The following is a 16,228-nucleotide window of genomic DNA, read 5'->3' on the forward strand; positions in this document are numbered from 1 at the left end:
CAACCCATTCCAGATGTTAGTCTGGTAAACCTTCTCTGAACTGCTTCCAATGTATTTACATCCTTCCCTAAATAAGGAGACCAGTACTGTACACAATACTCCAGATGTGGTCTCACCAATGCCGTATACAACTGAAGCATAAACTCCTTACTTTTGTAATCAATTCCTCTCACAATAAATGATAAATGATCTATTAGTTTTCCTAATTACCTGCTGTACCTGCATACTAACCTTTTGTGATTCACGCATTAGGACACCCAGATCCCCCTGAATCTCAGAGCTCTGCAATCTCTCACCGTTAAATAATAAGCTTTTTTATTCTTCCTGCCAAAATGGACAATTTCACATTTGCCCACATTATACTCTATTTGTCAGATCTTTGCCCACTCACTTAACCTATCTGTCACTTTGTAGCCTCCTTACATCCTCCTCACAACGTAGTTTCCTTCCTATCTGTCGCAGCAAATTTAGTAACCGTACCATTTGTCCCTAATCCAAGGCATTTATATAAATTGTGAAAAGTTGAGGCCCCAGCACTGATCCCTGTGACACACCACCCATCACATCCTGCCAACCAGAAAAAGACTCATTTATGGCAACTCTCTGCTTCCTGTTAGCCAGCCAATCTTCTATCCACGCCAATATATTACCTCCTATACCATGAGCTTTTATTTTCTGCAATAAACTTTGATATTGCACCTTATCAACTACCTTCTGGAAATCTAAGTACACTACATCCACCGGTTCTGCTTTATCCACAGCACATGTGCCTCCTTCAAGGAACTCCAATAAATTGGTTAAACGTGATTTCGTTTTCACAAACCCATGTTGACTCTGTCTGATTGCTTTAAACTTCTCTAAGTGCCCTGCTGTAACATCTTTAATAATAGCTTCTGACATTTTCCCTATGACAGATGTTAGGCTAACTGGCCTGTAGTTTCCTGCTTTCTGTCTCCCTCCCTTTTTGAATAAAGGAGTTACATTTGCTATTTTCCAATCTAATGGAACAATCTTAAATTGGTTGTCAGCGCAATTCTTAGCACACTGCGGATTATTGCATGTCCCAGCCACTGTTCACAATGGGCAGGGTACAGACTGAACCCAACCAGCCCGTGCTGGCAAAACTCAAAACACAGTATCCAACTTAATTCCACAATTGGACAACATTTGCCAAATAATCCTCAGTGCGCTGAGAATTACGCTGACAACCAATTTAAGATTGTCAGTCGGCCTCACAATGTGGCGCATTTGCGCGCACAGGAAACTGCACATATTAATACACGTTCTTTCTGTCTGCAAAGAACATGCAGACACATTGCGCCTGTTTCAGCTAAAGAAAATAAGTAACAGCCATTCGCTGACTCATTCGTCAGGGCAATGCCTTGACCAATCAGGGTCAAGCTGCCTGGTTTAAATTTCAAACAATGCTTGGCTGTTAACTGTGAGTCAAAATTAACTGGTGCATTCTCCATGGCAACATCACTTGCCAATCAATCAGCATTCTCTTCACATACAATACAAATTGTTTTTTCCCCCTTATTGTTGCAAAATGCCCTGATGAGTTCAAGACAAAACCTTAGACATGTCTCTCTTTCCAGCAATACTCAAGTTCTGTACTACCAAAGGACTATTCCCTAGTTTAGATAAGATGAATAAGAAGTACACAACAGCCAATCACCTACCTGCTTCCCTGTGATGTCACACCTCAATTTTTATTTCTGAATGCAGGTTCTGACTGGCTCTTGTATGCCCCGTCTTCCCTCCGAATTCTCACTTAACCCCGCCCCGTCTTCCCTCCGAATTCTCACTTAACCCCGCCCCTTCTTCCCTCCGAATTCTCACTTAACCCCGCCCCGTCTTCCCTCCGAATTCTCACTAAACCCCGCCCCATCCCTCCGAATTCTCACTTAACCCCGCCCTATCCATCCGAATTCTCACTTAACCCCACCCTGTCCATCCGAATTCTCACTTAACCCCGCTCTGTCCCTCCGAATTCTCACTTAACCCCGCCCGTCCCTCCGAATTCTCACTTAACCCTGCGCTGTCCCTCCGAATTCTCACTTAACCCCGCCCCGTCTCTCCGAATTCTCACTTAACCCCGCCCCGTCCCTCCGAATTCTCACTTAACCCCGCCCCGTCCCTCAGAATTCTCACTTAACCCCGCCCCGTCATCCCTCCGAATTCTCACTTAACCCCGCTCCGTCTTCCCTCCGAATTCTCACTTAACCCTGCGCTGTCCCTCAGAATTCTCGCTTTCTCTTGTTGATTTTTAACCCCTCTCTCTCCTCTGAATTCTCGCTTTCTCTCGCTGATTTATAACCCTGCACTCTGCTCTCAGATTTCCACTGTGCTTTGTGTGAAGTAGTGCTTCCTGACATCGCCACTGAACAACCTGGCTCTCATTTTAAGGTTCTGCCCCTTTGTTCTGGACTCACCCCATCAGAGGAAATAGCTTCTCTCTATCGACCCTATCAAATCCTTTAATTATTTTAAACCCCTCAATCAGATCACCCCTTCATCTCCTATACTCGAGGGAATACAAGTCCAGTATTTAGTGTAGGTCAGGACCCAAAACACAGACACTAGTGGAGCTGCTGCTGATTTTATTCACAGTTTGTTTCCTTGAGATGTAAAGCTGCTCAGTCCTTGTGAAATATTCTCTCTATTTAATGGAACAAGTTTTAGTTCATGAAAACACCCAGTAAGCTATTTGTTATAATTTCCGTATCTCTTCCCTGCACACCAATCAAACACAGGGCGAGGAGATCGGAATGCTCGGAGAGGTTACACACTTGCAAACTATTCTAGAAGACCTGACAAACCTGACTGCTGACCCCCAGAAACTACCTCCTGCTAGTGAACAGGTGAGTGGCTTTTGACACCTCTGAATGGGGGAGTTTGACCTTTTTTCAGGATCTTTCTTCCTCTCCAGCATTGATAAGGACCTAAAAAGTAAACTGCCTAGCTCAGCTGGCCAATGGTCGCTGTGGGAGAGCATCGCACTCAGAATGTCCAATGCACACCCAGTGATCTAAGGTGGGAGCCCAGTCTGATGTTTTTCCCGCCCCACCCCATTCTTTGCAGATACAAAGAACATGTACACAAATTGCGCCTCTTTCAGCTAAACAAAATAAATGAAAGCCATTTGCTGGACAATGACTTGACCAATCAGGGTCAAGCTGCCTGGTTTAAATTTCAAACAATGCTTGGCAGTTAACTGTCAGTCACCATCGCTGGTGCATTCTCCATGGCAAGGCCTTTACCAATTAGAGTCCACTTGGCGACCAATCAGCACCCTCTTCTCATACAGTATAAATTGTTGTTTCCCCTCGTATTGGTGTTCTTGTGAAGTGTCCTGATGAGTGCAAAACGAAAAGCTTCAACATGTCTCTTTTTTCAGCAACACTCAAGTTCTGTACTACCCAGTGACTAATTTTGTGTTAGTTCAAATATTCTTTAGAGTGTAACGGAATTTTTATTTAGGTCAATGATAAAGAGGAACAAGTAGTTTGAAAGATGCTGGGCAGGTCACTCAACAGATTTTAATTTAAAGTCACATTTATTTGTGCAGGAATGTTCTGATGTTCAGTTAAACTATTACCCTTCCTAGTGGGAGCTTGACTGTTTGTTTCCTGCTGTTCCTCTGAGCAGCCGCAGTTTCTGACTGTCTTTGTGTTCTCTTTCCTTGACAGGTGATCTTGGATTTGAAGGTGGCAGATGATTATAACTACACCTATCACACTCCCCCCTCGTCTCCCAGCAGCTCCCACTCTCGGAGAGGGACTATGAGCAGGTGGGCAGCCAGCTGTGCTCACTCATGTTTGTTAGTTCTTTAGCCTGACATTGCCTGTAGTCTCTCCCTTCATCTGCCTTTTACCATGTTCTTCCTCACCTTACATCCAGACTGTGTTCAAACTGAAACTCATTCTCTCCACCTTAAATTAATGGAATTCCTCAGACTCCTAAAGCTAAGCTAGGCTTGGTTTCAGCTAAAACCACTCCTCCTTTGATCTTCCCTGCTATCTTTCACCTTGTTGATATCCTTTGGGATTGGAACTTTATGTCAGTTGTAAAGAATACTTGTGGTTTATTAGGTTGCTGCACTATAGACTAGAACTTGAACTTAGTCTATCTTTTATAGAGTAGCTCTGGTCTCTGTTTATAAAAATGATATTATGATACTGGAGAGGGTACAGAAAAGATTGAACATGTTGGGGCTCATTTCTCTAGAAAAGAGAAGACTGAGGGGTGACCTGATAGAGGTCTTGAAAGTGATGAAGGGGGTTTTGATAGGGTAGACGTAGAGAAGCTGTTACCACTTGTGGGGGAGATCAGAACGAGGGGCCATCAATATGAGACAGTCACTAATAAATCCAATCAGGAATTCAGGAGAAAACTCCTTTACCCAGAGAGTGGGGAGAATGTGAAGCCTGCCACCATGGAGTGGCACAGATTTCGGCACAGACTAGAAGGGCCGAATGGCCTGTTTTCTGTGCTGTAGTGTTCTATGGTTCTATGGAGTGGTTGAGGCAAATATCAGTGACATATTTAAGCGGAAGCTGGATAAACCCGAGGGAGAAAGGAATATAAGGGTACGGTGATGGAGGTGAGAGGAAGAGAGTGGGAAAAGGCTTGTGTGGAGCAGAAACATCTGCACAGACCAATTGGGCTGAATGGCCTTTTTCTGTGTGGAAATTCAATGTAAAACATACAGAAAAACATCAGTAAAGGGTTCGCTGATGGCTTGGCTAATAAAGATACAGTGTGATGTGACACTCCACTATAGGGACCAGAAAGGTGCTGGGACCTGTGAGCAGGGCTGGAGATTATTACATCGGCACGGTAAAGGCAAAGGGAGAGGGAAAGGACAGAATAAGAGATTTGAAGTGTTGGAATGAGCAGTACCTGAACAGGAATGTTCGGCCATTACAATCAGACAAGTGGTATAAAGGAAAACCAACCAAGTTTCTCTCTCTCTCCTATTCCTGCAGCATTTGCCAGTACCCACAACCTGCAGGAAGACACCCCGGTATTCCCAACTTCGAATCTGCTTCTCTGTCAATGGAAACGCTTCATATACAAACCCCATCTGTGTCAACAGCTGATGGCACCAGCCAGGTAAGAGTGGAATCTGACTCCAAACCTTCCTTCCTGTAATTACACAGTCAGGCGTGGTGTCTGCTACTGTCTGAGTGTCCCTGTCCTGATTCATTGGGAGGTCAATTCTGCATGATAGTGCCAAATCAGCCAGTGCTGCAGTGAAACTCTGATTACATACCAGTGGTTTCACTGGGTTTCCCAGCTTGGCCTGAGACCTGCAGTGGAACTGTTGGTGAGATTATCCATCGAGAGGGAGAGTGAGCTCCTCCTCCTATGTTGGATTATCCTGATTGCCCTGGAGTTCAGGAAGATGTGGATCCAATCGTGTCATGGTGAATTTTTGTTTTGTCCGTGATTCTCTTTCCTTGTGCCTGAACGCACTGACTCACACCGGGGTCCGGCCCACTGGGAAAGGGCTGCCTCCAGCCAGGGGCTCCACTCTTTGTGTGTGAAGAACGTGAGTCGGCAGCTTGGCCATGGGTGAAGTGCTGGAACATTGAACCAGGTTCTGGGTGTCCGGCTGTAAGAATGTTGGGGACCTTGGGGAGAGTGCAAAGCGTTCCCAGGAACGAGAGGCTTTAGCTTTGGGGAGGGATGAGAAACCTGGCGTTGTTTTCATTGAGAATAAAGGTCACAAGGAAATCCAGTGGTGATACATAAGACCAGACAAAACAGAAGCAGGAGTAAGCCAGCTCTGCCATTCAGTACGATCATGACTGATCTTCAACTTCAACTCCACTTTCTTAACAACTCCCCGTATCCCTTCTATCCAGCTTCACTGGTCCCAACCCCCTTAATCAGTATATATTTCACCACATTTCTACTTCCCTTTAGCTCTGACAAAGAGTCATACGGACTCGAAATGTTAACTCTATCTTCCTCTCCAAGGATGCTGTCAGACCTGCTGAGTTTTTCCAGCATTTTTTGTTTTTGTCCCCGTTTCCTGTGTTTCCCTCAGACATCAAAACTCTGTCTATCCCAACCATGTGTTCCAAAACTGGAGCATCCACAATCCTCTTGGGTAAAGAATTCCAGCGATTCACAACCCTTTGAAGTAATTTCTCCTCATCTCAGTCCTAAATAATCGGTCCCTTATCCTGAGACTGGGCCCCCGTGTTTTATATTCCCCGACCAGGGTAAACAATCTCTCAGTCTCTACCCTATCAAACCCCTTCAGAATTTTGTATGTTTCAGTGAGATTGCCTCTCATTCTTCTAAATTCCAGAGAACATAAACCCAATTTTACTCAGCCTCTCATCATTGGACAGCCCTTTCATCCCAGGGACCAACCTAGTGAATCTTTGCTGTACCGTCTCCAGTGCAAGTAAATCCTTTCTTAAATGTGGAGACCAAAACTGCACACAATACTCCAGGTGTGGCCTCGTCAAAACCCTGTACAACTGTAGCAAGACTTCTTTATTCCTGTACTCCAATCCCCTTGCGATAAAGGCCAACATGCTATTTGCCCTCCTCATTGTTTGCTGCACCTGTTTTTTAACTTTCTGTGTTCCTTGTACAAGTGCACCCAAGTCTCTTTGAGCATCAACACTTACAAGTTTCACACCTTTTAAAACATATTCTGCTTTTCTATTCTTGCATCTAAAGTGAATAACCTCACCCTTCCCCACATTATACTCCTCCTTCCATTTGTTGCCCATTCACTTAACCTGTAAATAGCTCTTTGCAGTCTCTCTGTCCTCCCTACAGCTTGCATTCTACCTAGCTTTGTATCATCAGCAAACTTAGAACATTACTCTGCCCCTTTGTTTAAGTCAGATGTCCAAAATATTGAGGGGTTTTGATAGAATAAATCTAGAAAAACTGTTACCATTAATAAATGACTCAGTAACCAGAAGGCATCAATTTAAAATCATCAGCAAGTGAACAAAGGGAGAAGTGAGGACAATTGTTTTAATACTCCTGGTGGCTGGGACATGGGGTGTCTGCTTAGAAACTCACCAAGGCCCCTTAGACAGCACCTTCCAAACCCATGACTACTACCATCTAGAAGGACAAGGGCAGCAGATAGATGGGAACACCACCACCTGCAAGTTCCCCTCCAAGCCACTCACCATCCTGACTTGGAAATATATTGGCCGTTCCTTCACTGTCACTGGGTCAAAATCCTGGAACTCCCTCCCTAACAGCACTGTGGGTGTACCTACACCACATGGACTGCAGCGGCTCAAGAAGGCAGCTCACCACCACCTTCTCGAGGGCAACTAGGGATAGGCAATAAATGCTGGCCCAGCCAGCGAAGCCCACATCCCGTGAATGAAAAATAAAAAAAAACTGGGAGGAGTGAAACTCTACGTAATTGTAGCAAGACTTGTTTATTCTTGTTTTCCAATTCCCTTGCAATAAAGGCCAAAACAGTTTACAAGCTGTTGATAAATATTTGGAATAGGGAAATGTAAAAGTTGTAGTGCAGGGGAGGGTCCAGGGACTGAGTGGAGAATTCATTCAGTGAACTGGCAAAGACACGATGGGCTGAATGGCCTCCTCCTGTGCTGGAACATTCTATAAAGCGGGGTCATTGAATATTTTTAAAGCGGAGGTAGATTGATTCCCTTGCCTAACAAGTATCTAAGGTTATCGGGGTTAGATGGGAATGTGGAATTTGAAACAGAAACAGATCAGCCATGATCTTATTGAATGGCAGAGCAGGCTCGAGAGGCCGAATGACCTATTTCTGTTCCTATTTCGCATGTTTGTATAATCCTGTATGAGGGGCGTTGTACTAATGTTGCTTGTTTAGTGAATTTAAATAGTTTTTTTCAGGTCTGGAGCAGGTCCCTGGAGACAGCTTTTAATTTTGAGATGCGACTGTGATGTATCTGTCAGAAAAATCAGTGTAAAACTCTCCTACCCAATTACATTAATATAACACTGACAAATGAGTATTATACAGCTGTTCAGCTGCTTGTTGCTGTGAAATTTATGTTATTTCAATAAGAAATGGCATCCTCATAACATCACCAAATTAGATGGAAGCACACTAGAACTTGCTCCTAAAATATTAAACAGGCAAGTACGTATCTATAATATATTTAAAATGTAATGCCTGTCTTAACTCAACAAAGACACCTCCACTTAAGTGCGAGATCAAGACTAGAGGCCATAAATATAAGATAGTCACTAATAAATCCAATAGGGAATCCAGGAGAAACTTTACCCAGAGAGTGGTTAGAATGTGGAACTCGCTCCCTTCGGGAGTGGCTGAGGTGAATAGTATGGATACATTTAAGGGGAAACTGGATAAACAGATGAGGTAGAAAGGAATAGAAGGATAGGGTGAGATGAAGAGGGACAGGAGGAAGCTCATATGGAGCATAAAGACCAGCATACTCAAAATGGGCTGAATGGCCTGTTTCTGTGCTGAAAAACTGCGTAACTCCTGTGGTGTAGCTAGTTCTCTACTTCACAGCTTGTATTCTATCTGTTATTTAACCGAATATTGAATATTAAAATTGAGGAAGTGTGTGACTTCAAAATGGGGACTCGATGACTTCCGTGCCCTGGTTCAATTATTTCTTACTGTCTGAGTACAGTTCTGAAGATGACCCTCGATCATGACACCTGATGTGCGATGAGCAGAGGAACTGACCTGGAGCTTGTGGACAGTTTCACCAGGGGCTCTGAGATATGTGTAGGAAGGTCTCCTGGTCTAGGGGTCATGAAGCAGGACGAGACAGTGAGACTAATGCCAAGCCATGAGGGCAAGTTGGAGCTCTGCTCTCTGGAACAGGGCTGTTTATAAAGTATTAAATCGAAGAAAAACTTCTTCTGAGTAAATCAGCGCACACATTTAATAAATAGAATGTTTGACATGAGTGAAGTTCCTTTTACTGAGGCTGATAACTGTTTGTAATAATTTGCCTGTGTCCCAAAGGGGAAAATGATGCTTTAATACTTTATTGAGTTTGAAGTTGTTCCAGATTGAACCAGACTCTGCAGCAGATCTGGATTTGGTCTTGTGTGTTAATGTAATCTCTTCCATTCACTTTGTCCCTTCATCTCACCCTCATCCCTGCCTCAGTTACCCCTCTAAATCCTGACACCTCCCCAGGTTAGCCCCCCCCAAATCCCATTGTTGCTTTGCATGTCCCACTGTAGTAGATGAGACAGGCGAAGCTGGAGACACAAGGTTTCTCTACCTGCCGTACAATTTCACAGATACCCCATCCTCGGGGGCATGGGGTGTGGGGGAGGAGGGAAGGTAGGGGAAGGTGGGGGTGGGAGAGGGTTATGGGGAAGGTGGGGGGTCATGGGGCAAAGGGTGGGGGCAAAGGATATGGGGGTACATGGAGAGTGGGAGAGGTTTTCAATCTCAGCTGATTCAGTAAAGTGGTTGTGTGTTGGATATTGAGTGTTGCACATTCAGCTGAAGCTGAAAAACTAGTGAACGTTTATTCCATGTTAAACCTGTGTGTTGCTGCAAAGTTCAATCAGCTGCCTCTGGGTATCCCTGGACTTTCAAATGGTTTAACAAAAACAATGTCCAAGAGTATGATTTCTAATCTTCTACTTCCTCTCTCACTCTCTCTCTCTCTCTCTTTCTCCCTCTCTCTGTTTCCTTTTTTTTTTGCTTTAATTATTTGTTTAACCTGCAGAAATCTACCAGTTCAGCATCCTCCGAGGCTTCAGAAACCTGGAGGTCGTTTAGTGAATGCAGCTCTCCCACTTCTCTCTGCTCTGGCTCCAAGACTGGGCTGTGGGCAGCAACCAGCAAGGTGGATAACAGCCTGTTCTAAGCCAGGTTTGAGTGCTCGGTCCTGAGGGAGGGTCAGAGTAAAGCATGGGAAGGACTGGCTTCCGCTCAAGCTGGGTGACTCTGAAGCAGGAATAACTGGAGCAGAGCATGTGGAAGGACCTGCATGTCGGGAGGGGGAGTGGGGGGTGCTGTGTATTTGACTGTATCATATCTAGTTGGGATCATCCCGGTCTCTTTGTGGTACTTTCGCTCCAGGAACCTAGCACACTTCACAATGGGAGATGTCGATGATGGGTGGGGTGGTAGGAGATTAATGGGGTGAAAGAAGCTGTTTACAGAGAGTGGAGGTTATGGAGTTGAAGAAGTCTGAGGTGAAGGGACTTGGCAAGAGGATGAGAGGCAGGCACACGCTGCTGGACCCTCTGTTACTGATGGTGGATGAAGCAGCTCTGTGGACCAGCATCAGTTCATTTGATCAAGTGACACAAATTAGTTGGCGGCTCTTTATCACCAGCTCAGCTTTCCGGGAGGTTTTCGCTCTTCCTTCAGTGAGATCTTTTTTGGTCAGTTTCTCCCATTTTTTCCTATATTTCTTCCTCTATTTCTGTTCCACGGAAGGCAAGGGGAGGGGAGGGTGAGGGGCTGGTTGGCTGAGTGGGCAGGTTGAGGGGCTGGGTAGGTGGGTGAGTGAGTGAGAGGTAAGTTAATGAAGAGCTGGGTGGGTGAGAGGGGGGTGCATGAGGAGCTGAGGCCTGATCAAACTTCCTGTCAGTGCCATCTGAGACCCTCGGATTGTCCCCATCCTTTGCTGCCTGCACTCAGCAGGTTCCTGCCTGGTCAGTCAAGGGCTGGATGATTACTTCTCAGGAGGAAGGGTTGAAATCCGGGTGAACATGAGATTTTTTTATTTTTTTGGAGCAATGAAATGTTTTACTGAGTGTCTCTTTACAAAGAAATCAAACAATAGCAGACAGGTTAACAGCATCCAGTCCCACACAATGATGATCCCTTGTGAATTCCAATATATTCACACTCCATCCTACCAGAGGATAGGTCATCTCCAGCACAGGGAGAAATGGCTAAACTCCGGGCCAATTTGGAGAGGGAAAATCTGGAAGGTTGATTTCTGCAGCAACCATGATAATTGAAACTAGTCAAGGAAATCGATTTGGCCCTGAATTCCCTGCAGTATCCACCTCCTGCACAATGTCAACTCTACCCAACCAGAAACCACTCCAGAACCTCAGCCAAAAGAATTCAGTGAATCAGCATCCACTGCATGAGATAGCAGTCTGTTCCAGTACAAGGGTACAGGTCTGTCACTGTGTAACACAGGGGTACAGTACTGGTGGGGGCAGGTCTGTCACTGTATAACACAGGGGTACAGTACTGGTGGGGGCGGGTCTGTCACTGTATAACACTGGGGTACAGCACTGGTGGGGACAGGTCTGTCACTGTATAACACTGGGGTACAGTACTGATGGGGGCAGATCTGTCACTGTATAACACTGGGGTACAGCACTGGTGGGGACAGGTCTGTCACTGTATAACACTGGGGTACAGTACTGATGGGGGCAGATCTGTCACTGTATAACACTGGGGCACAGTACTGGTGGGGACAGGTCTGTCACTGTATAACACTGGGGCACAGTACTGGTGGGGACAGGTCTGTCACTGTATAACACTGGGGTACAGTACTGGTGGGGACAGGTCTGTCACTGTATAACACTGGGGCACAGTACTGGTGGGGGCAGATCTGTCACTGTATAACACTGGGGCACAGTACTGGTGGGGACAGGTCTGTCACTGTATAACACTGGGGTACAGTACTGATGGGGGCAGGTCTGTCACTGTATAACACTGGGGTACAGTACTGGTGGGGACAGGTCTGTCACTGTATAACACTGGGGTACAGTACTGGTGGGGACAGGTCTGTCACTGTATAACACTGGGGCACAGTACTGGTGGGGACGGGTCTGTCACTATATAACACTGGGATACAGCACTGGTGGGGACAGGTCTGTCACTAACACTGGGGTACAGTACTGGTGGGGTCAGGTCTGTCACTAACACTGGGGCACAGTACTGGTGGGGGCAGGTCTGTCACTGTATAACACTGGGGCACAGTACTGGTGGGGGCAGGTCTGTCACTGTATAATACTGGGGCACAGTACTGGTGGGGACAGGTCTGTCACTGTATAACACTGGGGCACAGTACTGATGGGGACGGGTCTGTCACTGTATAACACTGGGGTACAGTACTGGTGGGGACAGGTCTGTCACTGTATAACACTGGGGCACAGTACTGGTGGGGACAGGTCTGTCACTGTATAACACTGGGGTACAGTACTGGTGGGGACAGGTCTGTCACTAACACTGGGGACAGTACCGGTGGGGCAGGTCTCTCGCTGTATAACACGGGTTCAGTACTGACACTTGTGTGGCACAAATGTTACTTGCAATTTGTCAGCCCAAACTTGGATATTGTCCAGGTCTTGCTGCATTTGGACATGGATTGCTTCAGTATCTGAGGAGTCGCGAATGGTGCTGAACATTGTGCAATTATCAGTGAACATCCCCACTTCTGACCTTATGATGGAAGGAAGGTCATTGGTGAAGCAGCTGCTGATGGTTGGGCTGAGGACACTACCCTGAGGAACTCCTGCAGTGATGTCCTGTAGCTGAGATGACTGACCTCCAACAACCACAACCATCTTCCTTTGTGCTAGGTATGACTCCAACCAGCGGAGGGTTTTGCCCCTGATTCCCATTGACTCCAGTTTTGCTAGGGCTCCTTTGTGCCACACTCGGTCAAATGTTGCCTTGATGTCAAGGGCAGTCACTCTCACCTCACCTCAGGAGTTCAGCTCTTTTGTCCATGTTTGAACCAAAGCTGTAATGAGGTCAGGAGCTGAGTGGCCTTGGCAGACCCCAAACTGAGCATCAGTGAGCAGGTTATTACTAAGCAAGTGCCGCTTGATAGCACTGTTGATGACCCCTTCCATTACTTTACTGATGATGGAGAGTAGACTGATGGACCATAATTGGCCAGGTTGGATTTGTCCTGCTTTTTGTGTACAGGACATATCTGGGCAATTTTCCACATAGCCGGGTAGATGCCAGTGTTGTAGCTGTACAGGAACAGCTTGGCTAGGGGTGCGGATAGTTCTGGAGTACAAGTCTTCAGTTCTATTGCCGGAATATTGTCAGGGCTTATAGCCTTTGCAGTATCCAGTGCCTTCAGCCGTTTCTTGGTATCACGTGAAGTGAATCGAATTGGTTGAAGACTGGCATCTGTGATGCTGGGGGCCTCCGGAGGAGGCCGAGATGGATCATCCACTCAGCACTTCTGGCTGAAGATTGTAGCAAATGCTTCAGCCTTATCCTTTGCACTGATGTGCTGGGCTCCTCCATCATTGAGGATGGGGATATTTGTGGAGCCTCCTCCTCCAGTGAGTTGTTTAATTGTCCACCACCATTCACGACTGGATGTGGCAGGACTGCAGAGCTTAGATCTTATCTGTTGGTGGTGGAATTGCTCAGCTCTGTCTATCACTTGCTGCTTATGCTGTTTGGCACACAAGTAGTCCTGTGTTATAGTTTCACCAGGTTGACACCTCATTTTTAGGTATGCCTGGTGCTGCTCCTGGCATGCCCTCCTGCACTCTTCATTGAACCAGGGTTGATCTCTTGGCTTGATGGTAATGGTAGAGTGGAGGATATGCCAGGCCATGAGGTTACAGATTGTGGTTGAGTGCAATTCTGCTGCTGCTGATGGCCCACAGCGCCTCATGGATACCCAGCCTTGAGTTGCTAGATCTGTTCGAAATCTATCCCATTTAGCATGGTGGTTGTGTCACACAACACAATAGAGGGTATTCTCAATGTGAAGACAGGACTTTGTCTCCACAATGACTGTGCGGTGGTCACTCCTACCGATACTGTCATGGACGGATGCATCTGCGGCAGGCAGGTTGGTGAGGATGAGGTCAAGTATACTTTTCCCTCTTGTTGGTTCCCTCACCACCTGCCGCAGACCCAGTCTAGCAGCTATGTCCTTTAAGACTTGGCCAGCTCGGTCAGTAGTGGTGCTACCGAGCCACTCTTGGTGAAGGACATTGAAGTCCCCCACCCAGAGTACATTCTGCACTCTTGCCACCCTCAGTGCTTCTTCCAAGTGGTGTTCAACATGGAGGGGCACTGATTCATCAGCTGACGGAGGACGGTCACGTGGTAATCAGCAGGGGGTTTCCTTGCCCATGTTTGACCTGATGCCATGAAACTTCATGGGTTCCAGAGTCGATGTTGAGGACTCCCAGGGCAACTTCCTCCCGACTGTACACCACTGTGCCACCACCTCTGCTGGGTCTGTCCTGTCGGTGGGACAGGACAAAACCACGGATGGTGATGGTGATGTCTGGGACATTGTCTGTAAGGAATGATCCTGTGAGCATGTTTCCTGACTACTCTGTGAGACAGCTGGTCACAGGAGAGGTGCCAGGGGACTGGAGGACAGCCAGTGTGGTACCGTTATTCAAGAAGGGAGGAAGGGATAAACCAGGGAATTACAGGCCAGTCAGTCTAACCTCAGTGGTGGGGAAACTATTGGAAGCAATTCTGAGGGACAGAATTAATCTACATTTGGAGAGGCAGGGATTAATCAAGGACAGTCAGCATGGTTTTGTTAATGGGAGGTCATGTCTGACCAGTTTGATTGAATTTTTCGAAGAGGTGACCAGGTGTGTCGATGAGAGCAATGCATTTCACGTAGTCTATTTGGACTTCAGCAAGGCTTTTGATAAGGTCCCGCACGGGACACTGATAACGAAGGTAAGAGCCCATGGGATCCAAGGCAATTTGGCAAATTGGATCCAGAATTGGCTGAGTGGCAGGAAGCAGAGGGTGATGGTCGAGGGGTGTTTTTGTGACTGGATGCCTGTGTGCAGTGGGGTTCCACAGGGATTGGTGTTGGGTCCCTTGCTGTTTGTGGTATATATAAACGATTTAGACTTGAATGTAGGAGGGTTGATCAGTAAGTTCACGGATGACACAAAAATTGGTGGGGTGGTAAATAGTGAGGAGGATAGCCTTAGATTACAGGAGGATATAGACGGGCTGGTCAGATGGGCTGATCAGTGGCAAATGGAATTTAACCCAGATAAGTGTGAGGTGATGCACTTGGGCAGGACAAACAAGGCACAGGAATACACAATGAACTGTAGCACCCTGGGAAGTACCGAGGATCAGAGGGACCTTGGTGTGCATGTCCACCGGTCCCTTAAGGTAGTGGGACAGGTAGATAAGGTGGTTAAGAAGGCATATGGGATACTTGCCTTTATTAGCTGAGGTATAGAATATAAGAGCATGGAGGTTATGCTGGAACTGTATAAAACGCTGGTTAGGCCACAGCTAGAATATTGCGTGCAGTTCTGGAATCCGTATTATAGGAAGGATGTGATTGCACTAGAGAGAGTGCAGAGGAGATTTACCAGGATGTTGCCTGGGCTGGAGAGTTTTAGTTATGAAGAGAGATTAGATAGACTGGAGTTATTTTCCCTGGAGCAGAGGAGATTGAGGAGGGACATGATTGAGGTGTATAAAATTATGAGGGGCATAGATAGGGTAGACATAGAAACATAGAAACTAGGAGCAGGAGTAGGCCATTCGGCCCTTCAAGCCTGCTCCACCATTCATTATGATCATGGCTGATCATCCAACTCAATAGCCTGCTCCCACTTTCTCCCCCTATCCTTTGATCCCTTTCACCCCAAGAGCCATATCTAACTCCTTCTTGGAAACATACAATGTTTTGGCCTCAACTACTTTCTGTGGTAGCGAATTCCACAGGCTCACCACTCTCTGGGTGAAGAAATTTCTCCTCATCTCAGTCCTAAATGGTCTACCCCATATCCTCAGACTGTGACCCCTGGTTCTGGACTCCCCCACCATCGGGAACATTCATCCTGCATCTACCCTGTCTAGTCCTGTTAGAATTTTATAGGTTTCTATGAGATCCCCCCTCATTCTTCTGAACTCCAGCGAATATAAACTTAACCAACTCAATCTCTCCTCATATGTCAGTCCCGCCATCCCAGGAATCAGTCTGGTAAACCTTCGCTGCACTCCCTCTATAGCAAGAACATCCTTCCTCAGATAAGGAGACCAAAACTGCACACAATATTCCAGGTGCGGTCTCACCAAGGCCCTGTATAATTGCAGCAATACATCCCTGTTCCTGTACTCGAATCTTCTGGCTATGAAGGCCAACATACCATTTGCCTTCTTTACCGCCTGCTGCACCTGCATGCTTACCTTCAGTGACTGGTGTACGAGGACACCCAGGTCTCATTGCACATTCCCCTCTCTCAATTTATAGCCATTCAGATAATCTGCCTTCCTGTTTTTGCTACCAAA

At 46.4% G+C, this 16,228-nt stretch overlaps 1 protein-coding gene across 1 annotated transcript in view; it reads left to right on the plus strand.

Moving 5' to 3' along the window:
* mtss1 (MTSS I-BAR domain containing 1) overlaps positions 1-16,228 on the plus strand; it is a 70,545-nt gene that overhangs the window by 32,334 nt on the left and 21,983 nt on the right. The window contains exons 6-9 of the mRNA XM_078556256.1: positions 2,757-2,864; positions 3,693-3,793; positions 4,992-5,118; positions 9,714-9,833. Coding sequence (XP_078412382.1) covers positions 2,757-2,864; positions 3,693-3,793; positions 4,992-5,118; positions 9,714-9,833 — 456 coding nt within the window. The remainder of the gene's footprint in view (positions 1-2,756; positions 2,865-3,692; positions 3,794-4,991; positions 5,119-9,713; positions 9,834-16,228) is intronic.

Source organism: Cetorhinus maximus, chromosome 13, assembly GCF_964194155.1.
Source record: "Cetorhinus maximus chromosome 13, sCetMax3.hap1.1, whole genome shotgun sequence".
In the NCBI taxonomy this organism is placed as follows: domain Eukaryota; kingdom Metazoa; phylum Chordata; class Chondrichthyes; order Lamniformes; family Cetorhinidae; genus Cetorhinus; species Cetorhinus maximus.